The 15,851-nt window shown below is 45.3% G+C and overlaps 1 protein-coding gene across 5 annotated transcripts in view; it reads right to left on the minus strand.

The window, feature by feature from the left end:
* Nucleotides 1-563: 563 nt before the first annotated feature.
* Nucleotides 564-15,851, minus strand: part of SH2D4B (SH2 domain containing 4B) — a 77,724-nt gene continuing 62,436 nt past the window's right edge. For 2 of the 5 annotated variants that reach the window (XM_059900288.1, XM_059900286.1), the window contains 2 exons: nt 4,640-4,860; nt 564-1,045 (listed from right to left, as the gene is read on the minus strand). In XM_059900288.1, coding sequence (XP_059756271.1) covers nt 953-1,045; nt 4,640-4,860 — 314 coding nt within the window. In that variant the 3' untranslated portion in view covers nt 564-952. Of the gene's footprint in view, nt 1,046-4,639; nt 4,861-10,190; nt 10,306-15,851 lie in introns of those variants that run through there. The other 3 variants (XR_009498007.1, XR_009498006.1, XM_059900287.1) reach the window with 2 other exon arrangements.

Raw genomic sequence — 15,851 nt, forward strand, 5'->3', positions numbered from 1 at the left:
ACCATCGCTGAAAGTTATTGAGTTACTGGGAGAGTCTTCTTGTTAATATGAAGAACATACTCAGTATAAATGGACAGTAGAATCAAAATCAAAAGAAGTAGGAAGGCAGAGGTAATCATTTGAGTAACCTGCATAAACAGGACCACATCCTAGAAAGCAAAGGCCTTATCAGATGTCTACAAGCCATTCTTGAATTTATAATTCCCCCTGGGACTTAGGCATATCTGTAGGAATACGTGAAACCACTGCCTCAGTATTGCAAAACCAGGGCCAAGAAATGATTCCAAGACAGAGGAGGGATGGCAGAAGAAGAGGGAAATACGAAGGCAGGGCAGTATCAGTCATCTCTTCTGGAAGCTGAGGCTCAGAAGCCTTAGGTAATTCCAATGATAATATCAATGAGAGTGACAGTGAATATCATTTAAAACACAGTATCTATGCCTTCCATATAAATCCTTTACAATATTTCTTCTCTAATCTCCATGACTTTATAAACAGTGACAAATAGAAAATAACTTACTAGAAATCGTTGCTGATGAGTGTTGGAAAACTTTCAGAAGAAGTGCAGTCATTCAACAAACATTTATTGAATGTCTACCATATGTTAAATTCAGAGTTCGGCACTGGAATTATTTGTATAATTAAGACATGATCCTTGTATTCTAGGAATTCAGTTTAGGGCAGCCGTGACAAAAAGGCTTCATCTTCTGAGGTTGTATCTAAATTTTTCAGGAAAGAGTTGCATCAGCTATTAGCAATTTCTGTCCTGGGCACTGGGTCAGGAGCCAGCAGCACATACACCATATATTTCATATTCCTTGAAATATACTAATCTACTTGTCCCTCTGGATGGTGGTGGATCTTCCAGAAGGCCATAAGGATTTGAGCTGGGAAGTTCTTGAGTTCAAAAATAGGATGCCCCACGGAGTCCAATTGAGAAGGGGGAAAAAAATCATTCAAACAACAGATGGTAGTCTGGTGGGCTGTCCCTCTGTCCACAGGGTTCCTGCAGCAACTCTCCCCCTGAAACAGTGATAATTTCCTCCTAAAAGGAAAAAAAAAGGAAAATTCACTTATAATCAAAAAAAGGAAATAAAGGTCCACCAGAGCGAGACCAGTTCAAGATAGAAAGACTAAGAATATGTACCTGCCTCCTATGCATTCAAATTTATAGAAATGGCATGGAAAAAATTGCTTTTAAAAAGAAATAAATCCATAAAAGCATGGGAAAATAAGGAGGACCACCAACAGAGCAAAAATGTTGGAGAATACTTGAAAATCAAAGGCAATACAGGATGAGATTGTCAGAGGAGTGAATGTGGGGCAGGGGCAAGAGCAAGTGTCAGTGGGACAGGCTGGGGAACTCCAGGTGGCAGAGGTCTTTGCCTCAGGCAGGTCAGGAAGTGAGGAGAGGCACGCAGTTCCTTGGGAAACCAAAGAGATCCAACTAGTTCAGACATCTCCACGCCCAAAGATGAACTACTCACCATCAACTCCATCCCTCACTTCATGAACAGACTGGATTTGGGAAACAGGGACTATATCCACGGATGGATAAACAGGAATTTCAAAGTTCAAAGATCCCCTCAAAGCCCCAAATTTATAAACATTTAAGGAAGATCATAACCATAAAAGAAAGATGCCAAACTCAACAATTGAAATGACTCCCAAGAAAATATCAGGTTTATAAAACAGAGTCTTTAAGAGATGCGTATTAATCTCCTCACTGGAATAAGAAGATAAATCATCCATGAAACAAGAATGGACTATTATAAAATAAAAGAACCAGTTAAAAAACCTGGAAATGAAAGGGATTTAAGTTAAAAAAATTTTTTCAGTAGAAGACCTGGAGAGCAGAATGGACGTAACTAAAGAGCAATTTAGTCGCCGGAAGAATTGACACATCAATAAGAAAGAGACATCTAAGTAGAAAAATGGACAAAAGACATTAACAGACAATTCACAGAAGAAATCCAATTGGCCATTAAACATATGAAAAAATCCTCAGTATCAGTGGTAATCAGAGGAATGCAAGCTAAACAACAGTGAGATACACTGCCCATCTTATGGGAAAAATTTTAAATGACTGATAATCCCCAGTATTGGCAGCAGTGTGGGGAAACAGCCTCATATAGTTTTGGAAGAAGCATGAATTGGCGCTACATTTCTGGAGGGCAATCTGGCAGATCTTTTCAAAATAAAATGTGCTTAGTCTTCTATCCAGCAATTCCAGTTTGAGGGATCCATCCTAGAGAAAGACTTGCACATGTGCCCAAAGTGACACATGCAAGCAAGTCTCTGCAGCACTGTTTGTGATCACGAAAACCTGGAAGCTACGTAAGTGACAAGCAAGAGGAGGATGGAGAACGAAATTGTAAGATACATCCATACCAAGGATGCGGTGCCTGCATGGACATGGAAAGATCCCACAGACGTATTTCAGTAACAGCCAGCACGTCCTGATAGCTTACACACGTCAGGTATATTGTTTTAGTGCTTTACACAGTGATATCTTATTGAAACCTCCCAGTGACCCTGAGAGGTGAGTACTATTCTTAAACCTACCTTACTGAGGAGGAAACTAAGGTCCCAAATTTGAATAGTTGCCCAAAGTCACACACAGTAATGAAGTTGGGATTTAAAACTTGGCAGCCCGATTTCAGGGACCATGCTTTCAAAAAATACATTCTATGATATATTAAGCAAGTTTTAAAAAATCCAATTGCTAAACTCTTGGTAAAGGATTATCCAATTTGTGTGAAAAATAACAAAACTATGGACATAAATTTTGTTATATACATAACAAAAAAATTCATGTACATAAATTTCTACATTAATGCCCAGGAAATACCTGGATAGGGATACAGCAGACTGGTAATTCAAGATGGAGGATAAAAATGGGGGTTTGAAATGAACAAGACTTTCGCTTTGTATTGTATTTGATTTTTCTTAGAATGTAATCATAAATTAATTGTGTAATTAAAATGTTAATTTATAAAAGCTGACCACCAGATCTCCACAGGGGCATAGACAAGATCTCTCTTTAGTGTTAGAAACTCAGTTGCCAGCCTCAGACCCTACATTTGGGAGAGCGTAAAGACCTCCAAAGACATCTGGTCTAGCCTTCCTATGCAGGAACCTGTCCATAGCATCTCTGAGAGACGGACATTCACCCTTCCAGGGACAAGGAGATCACCACTGCTCAAAGCAGCTTGTATTGGACAGAGAGAGCACACAACGTGGTTTAGAGGAACAAGCATAAGCTTTGGACGCAGACAGCCTGGGGCTTATCTCGTGGATCTAGCTGGTACCAGCCATGAAAACTTAGACAAGTTACTCAAACTCCCTGACCTTGGTTTCCTGATCTATGAAATGGGACTAATATGCCTCCCTCCCAGAGCCATGGTGAAGATTAAATGAGAACATGGATGAGAGCTACAGGCACAGCGATCGACACAGAGAAGGTACCAATATCCACACTCCCCTCCTTCTTCTTTCCTATAGTTGTTAGAAGGCTCTTCCTGATGCAAGTAGAAATCTGCCTTGATCCTGGTTAGCCTAGTTTTCTGAGCAGTCCTCTCCTCCCAGCATCTAGGTATTTATTTGTAATTGGGTGGTTTTCTATGTGCTTTACTTATAAGTTCAAGTTAAGAGCTGCCCTAGAGCCCTGGGGACATCCATGAAGAAAAAGTAATACAAATTCAAGAGTCTCTATTATAGCAAAAGCCCAGTGAGGCGGTCAAGTAATTCTGTGAACATTTCTACGCCTGCAAAGCTCAGGGAGATGGGGGACCCCTGAGCTGCCACAGCTCTGTCTCCCGGGATCCTGAGCCCCACCCTTCCGGGTCACCGAGCTTCACCTCTGGCTTTCTCCCAGTTACTACTAATGCCAACAGCCACGTTAACACAAAAGTGGTTTCTTTCTATATACATCATTTGGAAGAAAACATCTTTCACAATGTGAGGTCCACGACAGGGGAACAAATAACAAAAAGAGTTGTGGGAAACAAGAACATGCATACCACTTCACAGTTACAGGGCGCTGTTGGGTACATCCCCCTGTTTAACACTCCCAGGATCTGAGTTAAGTATTATTTACATCCATTTGCCCGGTTAGCAAACTAAAGCTCAGTGAGACTAAGGAAGCTGCCTGAGGTCACACACACACCAAGTGGCAAAGCTATAGTTGGAACAAGAGGCCTTGTAACTGAAAAGCTTCTCTAATCACAGGGTTGCCTGCCCAGCTTCAGCTAACTCGACGAAGCTGTCGGAGGCCTGCCTAGAATGTCCTCAAGAGGGACACCCTGGAAAAAGCTGGGGGTGAGACATGGGCTTGGACAGAAGGCAGGTCAACCAGCCCCTAAGTGTTGACAGTAGGGAGCTCTCAGGTACTCAAGGTGAGAAGCGGCTTGGAGACGAGGGTTGGAAGTGCCCGCATGAGTAGAGGGTCAGCCAGAGAAGAGCAGTGGCCCCAGAGCCTGGTCTAGACAACCTCTTGTCTCTTCTACCAGCACGGTCTAGATCCCTGTGACCCTAAGGACCTTCTGGGGCTGCTTGCTCACTCTCCATCCCCATCTCTTAGAATGCCCACAGCCTGCCTCTCCCTGCCCACCCCCATCAGCACCCCTAAGAGGGGTACCTTGTGGAAATCAATGAGATCCGTGAGCGTTGCATGGCGATTGGGGTCCACTCCCAAGAAGCTGTAAAAATCCGCAGAGGCATCCACAAGAAAATGCTTGAACCCTTTCTGCAGGCGGTAGGAGAGGGTGTAACCCCAGATTTTCTCACTGACCCGGACCAGAAATGCGCCCTCAGTCATATTCTCAAGGAGATCTTCGGCATCTTCTCGGCTGATAATTCCTGGTTTTAAAAGAAAAAAAGAAAAGTCAGCAAGATTCTGCAACCCCTTCCCCAGCCAGCCACCCTCCCCAGATCATCCCTGCCCCTCAGCCTTGGTCAAAGGTCTAGAGAAGGGAGGGGCCTCAGGAGCTGTCCAGCACTTGACTTATTCTACTGAGGAGACACCTTGGCCCAGAGCAACTAGCAGTAAGCCTGGGGGCAGAGTTGCTACTCAGACCCCAATTTAGCACGCTTTCCCCCAAATTAAGCCACACTAATTTGGATTAATTGGGTAAAATTGGGTAAGCAAAGAATTAGTAATGAGCTGGAATTATAGCATCTATCGATTACAAATACAAGTGAACAAGAATTGCCCTGTGGAGAGCCTTAAGAGTACTGCTTTAATGACCAGACCAGAATGACTTACGATTACTGCCTCGGTTATCTCTCTGGTACACATGAGTGAGCACCTGAAAACAGTATTTCCTCTTAAGAAGTAAAAACACTTCCTCTGTCTACCTGTGACACCAGGCAAACAGTTTCTTAATAGGGGCACATAATTAAGCTTCACTTCAGCTCAAAGAACAAAACCTTTTCAGGTTCTGCAGTCCTACACAATGTGGTTTCACCACAGTATGACAGTCAGGTCTGGCCTTGGAGGTGTTTGTACGTCAGTGTCAATCCCCCAAAAGGCTCTTCAGGAGCCGCTCTCCTCTGGGGAGTGAACGAGAAGCCATGTGCCTGGTAGGTCAGGCTCTGGAGGGGGCGGCGGTGGGAAGAGGAGGGGGAGTCAGGAGACCTAGATGACCTGCCCACCTCTTCACTCACCTACGTATGGGACCTTCAGACAAGCCCTCAACTTCCCCAGTGTACTTTGATGTTTAAGTGACAATCTTAACCTACCTACTTCAAGGGCACATTACGGCTTTCAAGTGAGACCAAGAATTGAAAATAATTTCATAAACAGAAGAGCTATAGAAATGTGGGCTCCTGCTCTCATCTGTTATTTGGGGGAAAGGTAAATTGCAACACAATGTCCTCTTACACACCCACTTGTTTACCATCTACATTCATTCAGCAGGATTATTTATTGCCAGTCACATAGCAGAGGGTAGAAGGTAGATGGGCTGCTCATCACCATGACCCTGAAGGCACTGCACGCTGTGACCTCCCCCCACTGCACCCCTGGTGCCATTGCCATGCTTCACTGTAGGGACACTCCCTTCCCATGTCTTTCCTACTTAACAGGAGGTGTGGCAGGACTTCCTTGTGCCCAAAGTGGAGGACACAGAAGCAACCACACTGTCACATGTCCCCCTTTTAAGACAGCCAACACAAATGGGGGCCACCTCTTTCCTCCTTGCCCAGGACTTATCAAGAGGCAATCAAGCCAGCCACCCCCTCCCCGACCAGGCTGTATAAGCAGAAAACCAGGGAGAGAGAAGGAGAGAAGAGGGTGGGAGGCACTCCCACCGCAGGGTGCCCGAAGAATCACACATACACACCATGCGGGAGGGAGAATCCTCCTTGGATGGCCTTGGTGGGTTCAGCCCGAGAAGCAGGGACAGCCAAAGGAGGACCAACCGAAAGGGCACGCCCAGGATTTGTCAGAAGACTCAGCACTGTCCCTCACCCTCCTCCCGGGCCCAATACCAGAGGACCTAGACCCTAAAGGTGTCCAGGGCAAGGAGGTAAGTAAGGGGAAACAGAGACTGAGCCAAGGGCTGGGAGGAAGAAGGACCAGAAGATGTCACCTCTGTCCCAACTCCAAGTACCTCAAGCTGAAGCCCAGCCTAGACTTGGGAGTTGGAGAGGAGGGGAGTGTTACAATGGGTGGGAGACTGAACAAACTTAAATATGACTTGACTTTTTAATATGCAAAAGTGACCGGTAACCCCAAAATGACAATGCCATGCATCTCTGCCATCTAAAACCCTTGAAGGGCTTCCCACTGACCTCCGTCTGGCAGAGTCTGGCTCAGGAACAATGGACACCAGGCTCTGAATGCCCGATTTGTCCCAGCTGACCCTGAATCCTCATTGAAGGATTCCTCTTTTCTCCCAGGAATCACAGGCTGCTGGTCACCTACACTCTACCTTTGTGTGGGTTAGAAAAAGATGTCCCTCTGGGTGGTTGAACTAGAAAAAGGTGCCTCTCTGGGCCAACATGGCTAAGCTCACTTTTCTGTATTTCAGTCCATTCTCCCCCAAACTAGCCCCCTTGGCTTCCCTTTATTCAGTGTACAACTTGCTTAACCCCATCAGGAAATCATTTTTATCCCAGGAGGCTGCTAGAATGTCCCACCTTTGGACTTTCATAATCATCTGTCCAGACTCTATGGTATATTAGTAAAGTGGCTGGGAATAGCTCAAGGACAGAGCCTGTGATGGCCGTGGGAGTGTTCTACTCAGCCTCCCTTACAGAGAGACCCTGCTTCGAGGAGCAGCAATGCTGGTGAGCTGACAGCCTCCAGCTGCTGGCCCTTCAGGATCCACTGTGCACAGTGGGTACTCTGTGCCTGACTCAGACAAGGGGTACTATGATGGAGCCCAGGGGGTACCAGAGCTGCCACGCCTACCCGACGTGGGACTCCTCTAGCAAGCAGTCTTTCCTCAGGAGCTCCCCATCAGCCTGACCAAGATGTTCTCTGGGCTGCACTCCCATATCAGGCTCTTCCTCCCAATAATCTGTCCGTCCTTCCCTCTCTGCTCCTTCACAGGTATCAGACCTGTGTACCATGTTCAGAAGACTCTCCCCATCTGTCCTGCTCTGTCTCCCCTTTATCCTTCACAGACATTTCCTCCAATAAAGCTCTTGGACTTCTGCTTCTGGAAGACCTGAACAGACACAGAAATCTTATCTTTGTATTCCAAGTGCCTGGAATGTTGGGGGCTTGTTTGGAGCGGTGATCATGCACATGGGCTAAAATCACAGCTCAAGGGCTTGATCAATAGGTGGCCTTGGGCAGGTCACTTAAGCCCCTCTGAAACCCAGTTCAGTGACCTCATCTATTAAGTGGTACTGATTATAACACCTACATCATACGGTTGTTTGAGAATTCATTACGTTAAGGCATGAATGTGCTTATCACACATGTGAATGTGCCTGAGAACATAATGACTACCCGATACAATGTAACTCATTTGCACTGGATACACTGAGTACACTACACACATGCTAGTGTTGGATGTTACCTTGAGCTGGTAGCAGCAATGGTCATAGTACTGCCAAGCTGTGCTACCCACACCCCGCACACACAGTCCTCTCCAACAGAGGCTGCTGAAGGTGACTTCCTCTGAAGGGGACCACTTGGGCCCCTGGGCCCCAGCCTGGGATATTCCTGGGAGACTCTCCAGGTATCTCAAATAGTAAGCATCTGTGAACTCTGCCCCCTCTTCGATACCTACCTGGGAATCAAAATTGTAATTTGGCCCAAGACCAAAGGTGATACAGCCTCATAGTTCAGGATGGCAAAGAATTTCACAGAAAACCTGACTTCTAAGAGAATTAACTGGTAGCTGAGGGCCGTGCAGGATGATTGTGAGGAGAGGCTGTTAGGTTTTCCTGCCCCATTCACTCTGCTCTCCAGCGGTCTCTCTCTCCTGGATCACCTCAAAGCCAAGTGTACTAGGAATTAGCATTAATCATATCCCATCCCATCCCACCTCCTCTCTGAAATACTCTACAACCTCCTGGCCAAGGAAAGAGGGGAGGGCCTCACCTCACCACTTCTGGCTGGGGAGTGAGCTCACCATTGGGATCACAGAAGCTTTCTAACTCTGCTAATGACTAGGATCTTCTGCTGAGGGATATGGCCTTACCAGATGTTCCAGGGTAAGTTGCTCTGGAATGATTACTGGAGTATGCAGCTACACGTTCTTTCTGAGCCAATTCTCACCCCCAGACAATAGGAAATGTAGTTTTTCCTATAGTTTTTCCAGAAACACTTTCTCTCCTTCCTTCCTTCCTTTTTTCCTTGTTCCTTCCTCCCTTCAATAAATATTTATCAAGAACTCTCGGGCTTCCCTGGTGGCGCAGTGGTTGAGAATCTGCCTGCCAATGCAGGGGACACGGGTTCGAGCCCTGGTCTGGGAAGATCCCACATGCCGCGGAGCAACTAGGCCCGTAAGCCACAATTGCTGAGCCTGCGCATCTGGAGCCTGTGCTCCGCAGTAAGAGAGGCCGCGATGGTGAGAGGCCCGCGCACCGCGATGAAGAGTGGCCCCCACTTGCCGCAACTAGAGAAAGCCCTCGCACAGAAACGAAGACCCAACACAGCCAAAAATAAATAAATAAATAAATTAATTAATTAATTAATTAAATTTAAAAAAAAAAGAACTCTCTAGGAACCAGGTCCCATGCTGGGCACCTGGAAGTCAGTATTAAATGAGAAAGAATTCCTGCCTTCCAGAATCTCTGATTCTGGACTGAAATCAAGACTAGCAGAATTTTTTTAAGGGCGGGGTGGGGGGGGGTGGGGGGTGGGGGGAGTGGGGGGGTGGGAGGGGTGGTGCTCCCTGTAACCAGTGGCGATAAAGGCTATAGGGCGTGGGCTCAGGGAGGCGACCCACCCAGCCCTGGAGCCCAGGGATGGAAGCGCCAGTTAGGCTGAAAACAGAAAGGTTAAAACAGAGGCAAGGAAAGGAGGGCAGTTTGCAAAAGGAATGAGCACAGGATTCTTTGTGGCTGGAGGGAGGGCTAAAGTAGGAGCTGGGGGGAATTCCCTGGCGGTCCAGTGGTTAGGTCTCTGCACTTTCACTGCTGAGGGCACCGGTTCAGTCCCTGGTTGGGGAACTAAGATCCCGCAAGCTGCGCAGCGCAGCCAAAAATTAATTAATTAATTAATGTTTTAAAAAAGTAGGAGCTGGGCAGTGGCAAGATGTGTAGAGGCTGGCAGGGGTCAGTCCCCAAAGTGCTCTCCATACCATTAAAAAGGATTATGGACTTAATTCTGAGGGCAATGGGGAGCTACTGATCTTTCCTAAACAGAAGAATGTGAGAATGTTCAAGGGTGGAAAATGGATTGAAAGGTATGGGTTGGAGTCAAACAAGCCAGGGATTTCAACTCACTGAGGGCTTTTTCACCTAAGTGTTGCTTCACACCTCCATTTCCACAGTTGTAACATTGGTATCCAGCTCCCAAGCCACTCGTCTACCAGAAACGGCTTCCGTTTTGAGGCAGAAAGGCAAAAGGATACACCAAGGGTCACATGAGAAGCCTTCTATCAAAGCCAGCACTGGGCAGTATCTGGGGACTCAGTGGCCCTCATCTCATTTAGCCTTCCTAACAGCCCTACCATCGTCAGTTCATAGCTGAGGACACTGAAGGCCAACAAGAGGAAGTGACTTACCCAAGGTCACAGAGCTATTAAGTGGTGGAGCCAGAATTTGAACTCAAGTCCTCGGACTCCAAGTCCAGTGCTCTTTGCTCTACACCAAGTTATCTCATGCAGAGGACAGCAAGTGCTGTGAAAGACACAAGAAGGAAGAAATTAATGAGGCCTGTAGAAGTCAGGGCAGGATTTATAGAGGCAATGAAGGGGGATGGGAAGTGCACCTTGAAGGCTGGGTAGATGCTAGGTGAGCAGAAAGGAGTGACGATGAGGTGAAAGGAGAGAAGAAGGGGTAAGTGAGTGAAGCTTCACAGTGAAGACCAAGAATGACACAACCATGGGACATTTATATAAATGTGACATAAGTTTAATCTATGTCTCAGGAGGTTAAGAGACATGGAGAATGGAATGAAAGGTCTAACACATGTATAAGCTGAATCCCAAAAAAGAGAGGAGAATGAAGAGGAGGGAATATTTCAAGAGTGAATGCTGAGAATTAGTCAAAGACACATAACAGTGAAATGGCACAAAGCTACTCAACGTCTCATTTTGTCAACCAGAGAGAAAAGGCAGATTACCTGCAAAGAATAAAAAATTAAACTGATGGTTGACTTCTCCGTTGCAACAATAGAAGCCAGAGGACAACGAGATAATTTTCAGAGTGCAGAGAAAAAAATAATGGTGTTTAATGAAACTCTTTCAAGATGAAGGGAAAAATAAAGACATCTTCAGAAAAAAAAAATTTGAGATTTGACTACTAAGAAAATTCTAGAGGATATACTTCAATTAGAAGAAATATAATCCTAGACAGAGAATCTGAGATGCTAGAAGGAATGATGAGCATGGCTACTGTAGGTCAATTTAAAAATATATATTGACTTACATTAAAATTGTAAGTTGAACATTAGTGTATCTATAATTATAATTGGTAAAGTCAAGATTATACATGGTGTGAACAGAATGCTGTATAGAAACTATATGTAAATTATTTGTCAGCATTTCATGCAAGTGTGATTATTTTCTAAGGCCCCTCTAGCTCTGGTTTTATGAAATATGTGAATGTAGTATTTTCATCAATAAAGTTTAATGCGCTAAGCATTAGTTTAAAATTTGAATGAGAACAATCTTAGGTAGATATGAAGTTATTTACCACATGTTGTAATGATCATGTTTTGAATTTATTTCAATACGCAGGATTTGAAAAATGTCAATACGTAACGAAAAGGAAATGAGTGCAATTAAGTCAATATATTTTTTAAGCAATTTTTATAATTTAGCAGACATTGCATCTTAATATAAGTAACTATTAAAATCGTGTCCTTGTGAAAAAAATAAATAAAAATAAAAATATATATTGACTTACAAAATAATAATAATAATGGGTAATTTTGAGGGTTTGAATAAGATAGAACTATAATACTGGACAACATCTTATCAGTTGAGAGAAGGGTGCTTGGAGTTTAAAAAATCTGTTTGTTTAGGAAGAGGGTAAAGATATATATTAACTTTATAATATATTAAGTATGCATGTTAAATCACCTGAATTAACCACTAAAAGATAGGCATTGTTGTTCTGTTGTTCTCCAAACAACAGAAGTGGGAAAATGCAATGAGAAAAAAAAATTTTTTTTCAATTAAGTGTGAAACAAGCTAATAACTGAAAAATAAATACACTATAGTTCCATTTATATTAAATTGAAAAACTCACAAAGCTAAACACTCTAGTGTTTGGAGATCAATATATAAACAATACATGAAGCAAGGAAATGAAGGACAAAATACTGAGGATAGGGATCGTATCTGGTGGAAGGAAGAGGGCTGCCCCGGTGAGAAGCACACGGGGGCTTCCAAGGATTGGTGATGTTTCCACTCCTTAAGTTTTCATTCTGCCCTGCTCTTCACCAGGGTCAGCGGCAGAAGCAAACAGAGGTGTAACCTGGAAACTGAGGCAGAATCCCAGCATACAGATGGAGGCCCTTGATGGGGACTAAGGGGAACAGGGCACTGGACCTGAGCGGGCCCACAGGTCCCTGATGTGCCCAAGGCTTCTCGGGAGGTCAGAGGCAATCTGACTAACTGCAGCGCCCTCCGTGGGGACACTGCCCAAAAAGACAGGGCCAAGGTCAGGGGACAGAGGCCCTTCAGGGCAGCAGCCCCCTTCCCCACGGTTGCATCAGGCGAGGGTGAAAAGGTGGGGCAGGCAGAAGGGAACGTGTACGCTGGCACAGCAGAGAAGCCCAGGCTCCCATCAGCCCCGCATTAACATCACAGGCGGGAGTCTGCAGCCAGCACACCTGTGAAGTGAAGCCAGCTGCTCCTGACCCCTGTCTGTTACTGCACCTCGAGCACAGTTCCCGAGCATTCTTCCTGCCGCCTCGCCTAATCATCTCCCTGGATTCCACGCAGATGCTCTCAAACGCCAACTACTCCACGTTCGCTATCAAAATATTCAATATTTGCTCCATCGGTGCTAACCGCTGGCAGCCCCAGGAAAGGAAAGGCACTTTAAGCATACCTGCAAAAGACCCTCTGCTCTAATGGACCCATAAATCCACATGTTAGCAAATCCTAAAGCAGACCCGGGATTCAGTTCCCAACCCCTCCGCCACCTCCGTACCTCCGTCCCTGAAATCGTTAGCTTGGAATTGAACCTCAGTAACCAAATGAGCTCCTTTTATTTCTGTTAGAGCTTCTCCCTGAAAAGAAAGGCAGGCAGGCCAGACAGGACGTTTTACTTTTTATGGGTCTCAATTTATCTGACATGCGTATTTCTTAAAGCTTTCACCAAAGCTACACCTCACCGGCCAACAACTCCTCCATTACCTTTCTCATTCAATTTTGTGACTTTCCTTTCTTATTGCCGTACTTTCCAGACGGTATCATTTAGGGGGCTGGAATTATTAATCGCTTCATTCTGGACAGTTTCTCAGAGCATCCTAAAGCCACAGAGATTGTGATGAATGAGTTCAAATGCCTTCATTTTTTATAACTCCAGATGAAATTTAGCCACAGTTAACTGCTGAGACAAGTGTTTCTCTGGACAAGCATCTTGGTTCCAGATATATTATGCACAAGAGGCCCCATTCCACGCCCATGACTGCCTGCTCCAAGCTGACATGCCAGGTTCAAATCACTGGTGCCATTGTTCATGACATGGTTGCAACCACCCAGCAAAACGACTTCTGAAACTGGCTACACAAGGGTCCTGTGTAGCACTAACCTCAACTGGAAGCATAAATTCATTATTTGATTCATGCCAGTCTCGCTTACTGTGAGTTCCACTAGGCCAGTTATTTTCCTCGATATGGTGGACATCAATTGGTCTTGCCCACTCAGGACCATTTGCCCTTCTTCTGGCAAGAGAATGGTGAGCTTCCTTTGGGAGGCCACACCATCCCACTCGGTCTATACAGTTGCAATGGGATGGACTCTTCCCTGCTCTGGGGATGGTCGTGTGACTCAAGCCTAGCCAATCAGAGAGCTCATCCCTCTGCCCATGGTGATTGGTTCAGGAGTGGGCATGTGACCAAACCAGAGCCAACAAGGCAGAATATTGGGACTAATACCAGAAATTATTTGAGAGAAAAGTATGCCCTATCCTCTGCCGGATTTGAACCTAGGAGAATGAATGCACACATGCAACCACAGGCTGATGCATTGCTTGAGAATAAAAACAACATGGAGAGCAACAGAGTTGAGAGATGGAGAGAGGCCAGTTGCTAAAAACTTAAGCTCCCTGGATCAAGCAAATCCTGAAGCTGGCCTGATGTTTGGGTTTTTCCAGTCACATAAGCCAATAAATTCTCTTTTGAGTATATCAGTACAATTTTTTTTCTGTTAATTGCAAGCGAATGTAAGTGCCATGAGGGGAGGGAAGTTAGTTTTGTTCATCACCACATGCCCTGTACTTAGTACAGTGTCTCACAGACAACAGAAGCTTCATATTAATAATCAACAAATGATTTAACTGCCTTACACAGGGAGCCTGCTCCCTGGTGCCCCTGCCCAGGGAATTCAACAACCCCAAACTCTGACAACTCCCTGTTTTACTCCATTCACTGCATTTACTCCATGAGGACTCCATTTATTGCATTTATTGTGGAGACTGGGATAGCATCCTTCAGGAATTCTATGGGAGGTGGCCCCAGCTGCAGGAGGAGCAGACACTTGCCCCAGCCAAGAATAAGGCATGGCAGCTGAAACAGCTGGCCCCACGGCCCAGAGATGGCTGGATGTCTCCTAAAGGAACAGCCATCTCTTCATCCTCAAGGAGACATCCTGGACTGGAAAGGAACTGACTCTCCTGGGCACTGCGTGCCCCAGGGCAGTTTCTTAACCTTTGGAGCCTCTAGTTCCTTACCTTGAGATGGCAGCAAGGCCACAGTGCGTCACAGGTAGGAGCGTGGACTGTGGAGACAGACCACCAGGGTTTGAATCCCACCACCCCCACTTACTAACAGTGAACCGCAGGCAAGTGGCCTCAGTTCTCTATGCCTCAGTTTCCTCATCTGTGAAATGGGGCTAATGCTAGTAGCAAGCACACAGTGTTATTATGAGCATCAAAGAAGTTAAAGTATGTGATGTGCTTAGAAGAGGGCCCCACATACTGTAAGCACCATGGACCTAACTGCTAGTATTATTACCTCTTCCAGAAAGTTGTGCAAAGGGTAAATGAGATACTGGATGTTCGATATTTACTGGACACAAAGCTAGCACAAAGGAAATGGTCACTAAATTACCAGGTAAAACATAAAAGCCAGTGTGAGCCCACACATGAGGCCAACCAACCACACCTCGGGGATACAGACCAGTGCACACCTGACGGAGGAGTGGTACCAGGTCAGATACCCCCTTCCCAGGGATGCCATCAGTCCAAGTGGTGCCTCTGGGCACCTCCAGATAGACACAGCCCCATGCAGAGGACAGGGCCTGGAAGCAGGGAAGAAGGGGTTGGTGATAACTTCACGAGATCAGAGAAATTATAGAAAAATAAAAGTGCATTTTCTTTGTACACTTAAATAAACTTGAAATGTGGCTACAGAAATGTTGGTAATGCCTTACTGTCTGCAGGGGGTTGACAGTGTATTTGTGATGATTACAGGAGAAAACACACGTTAATTGCAAGCCATGTTGATCCCCTGCAGGAAGTGTTTCCAGGAGGTTGAATCCTAAAGCAGGGGACACCCTCCTGCCTCGTGCACTCCTGGGGGCTGATGTGGGGGACTGTGAATCACAACACCCAAAAGCAGCATCACTATTTTAAACGAAAGCTGTAAGCAAATGATGCTGACATGTGAATGTATGAAGAACTTAATTACTAAACAGAAGGTAATTTGGGTCTAATAAACTTTTAACAATTAAGCATAAGTGTTACATAAGTCATTTCCAGAAAGCTTCTCAACTACTGTAGTGACCGTACTTTATTCTCTAGCAAATGTCAAAGCCGCCATATTTGTTTCTCAGATAAACAGAGAAAGAAGAGCTCACAGTGGGAAGGTGGGGGGAGAAAAGTCATGTAATCTGATCTAATCCCCATCAGACTGGACAACCCATGCTTTCACTGTCTTGACTGAAGAGCCATCTGACCTCTGTTTACACATCCCAGCAGTGGGTGCTCCCAGCTCCTGGAGGTAGTTTATTCCATCTCAGAACAGCTAACTGCTAAAAAGATGATCAGAC

The sequence above is a fragment of the Balaenoptera ricei genome, chromosome 16 (genome assembly GCF_028023285.1).
Source record: "Balaenoptera ricei isolate mBalRic1 chromosome 16, mBalRic1.hap2, whole genome shotgun sequence".
Lineage (NCBI taxonomy): Eukaryota > Metazoa > Chordata > Mammalia > Artiodactyla > Balaenopteridae > Balaenoptera > Balaenoptera ricei.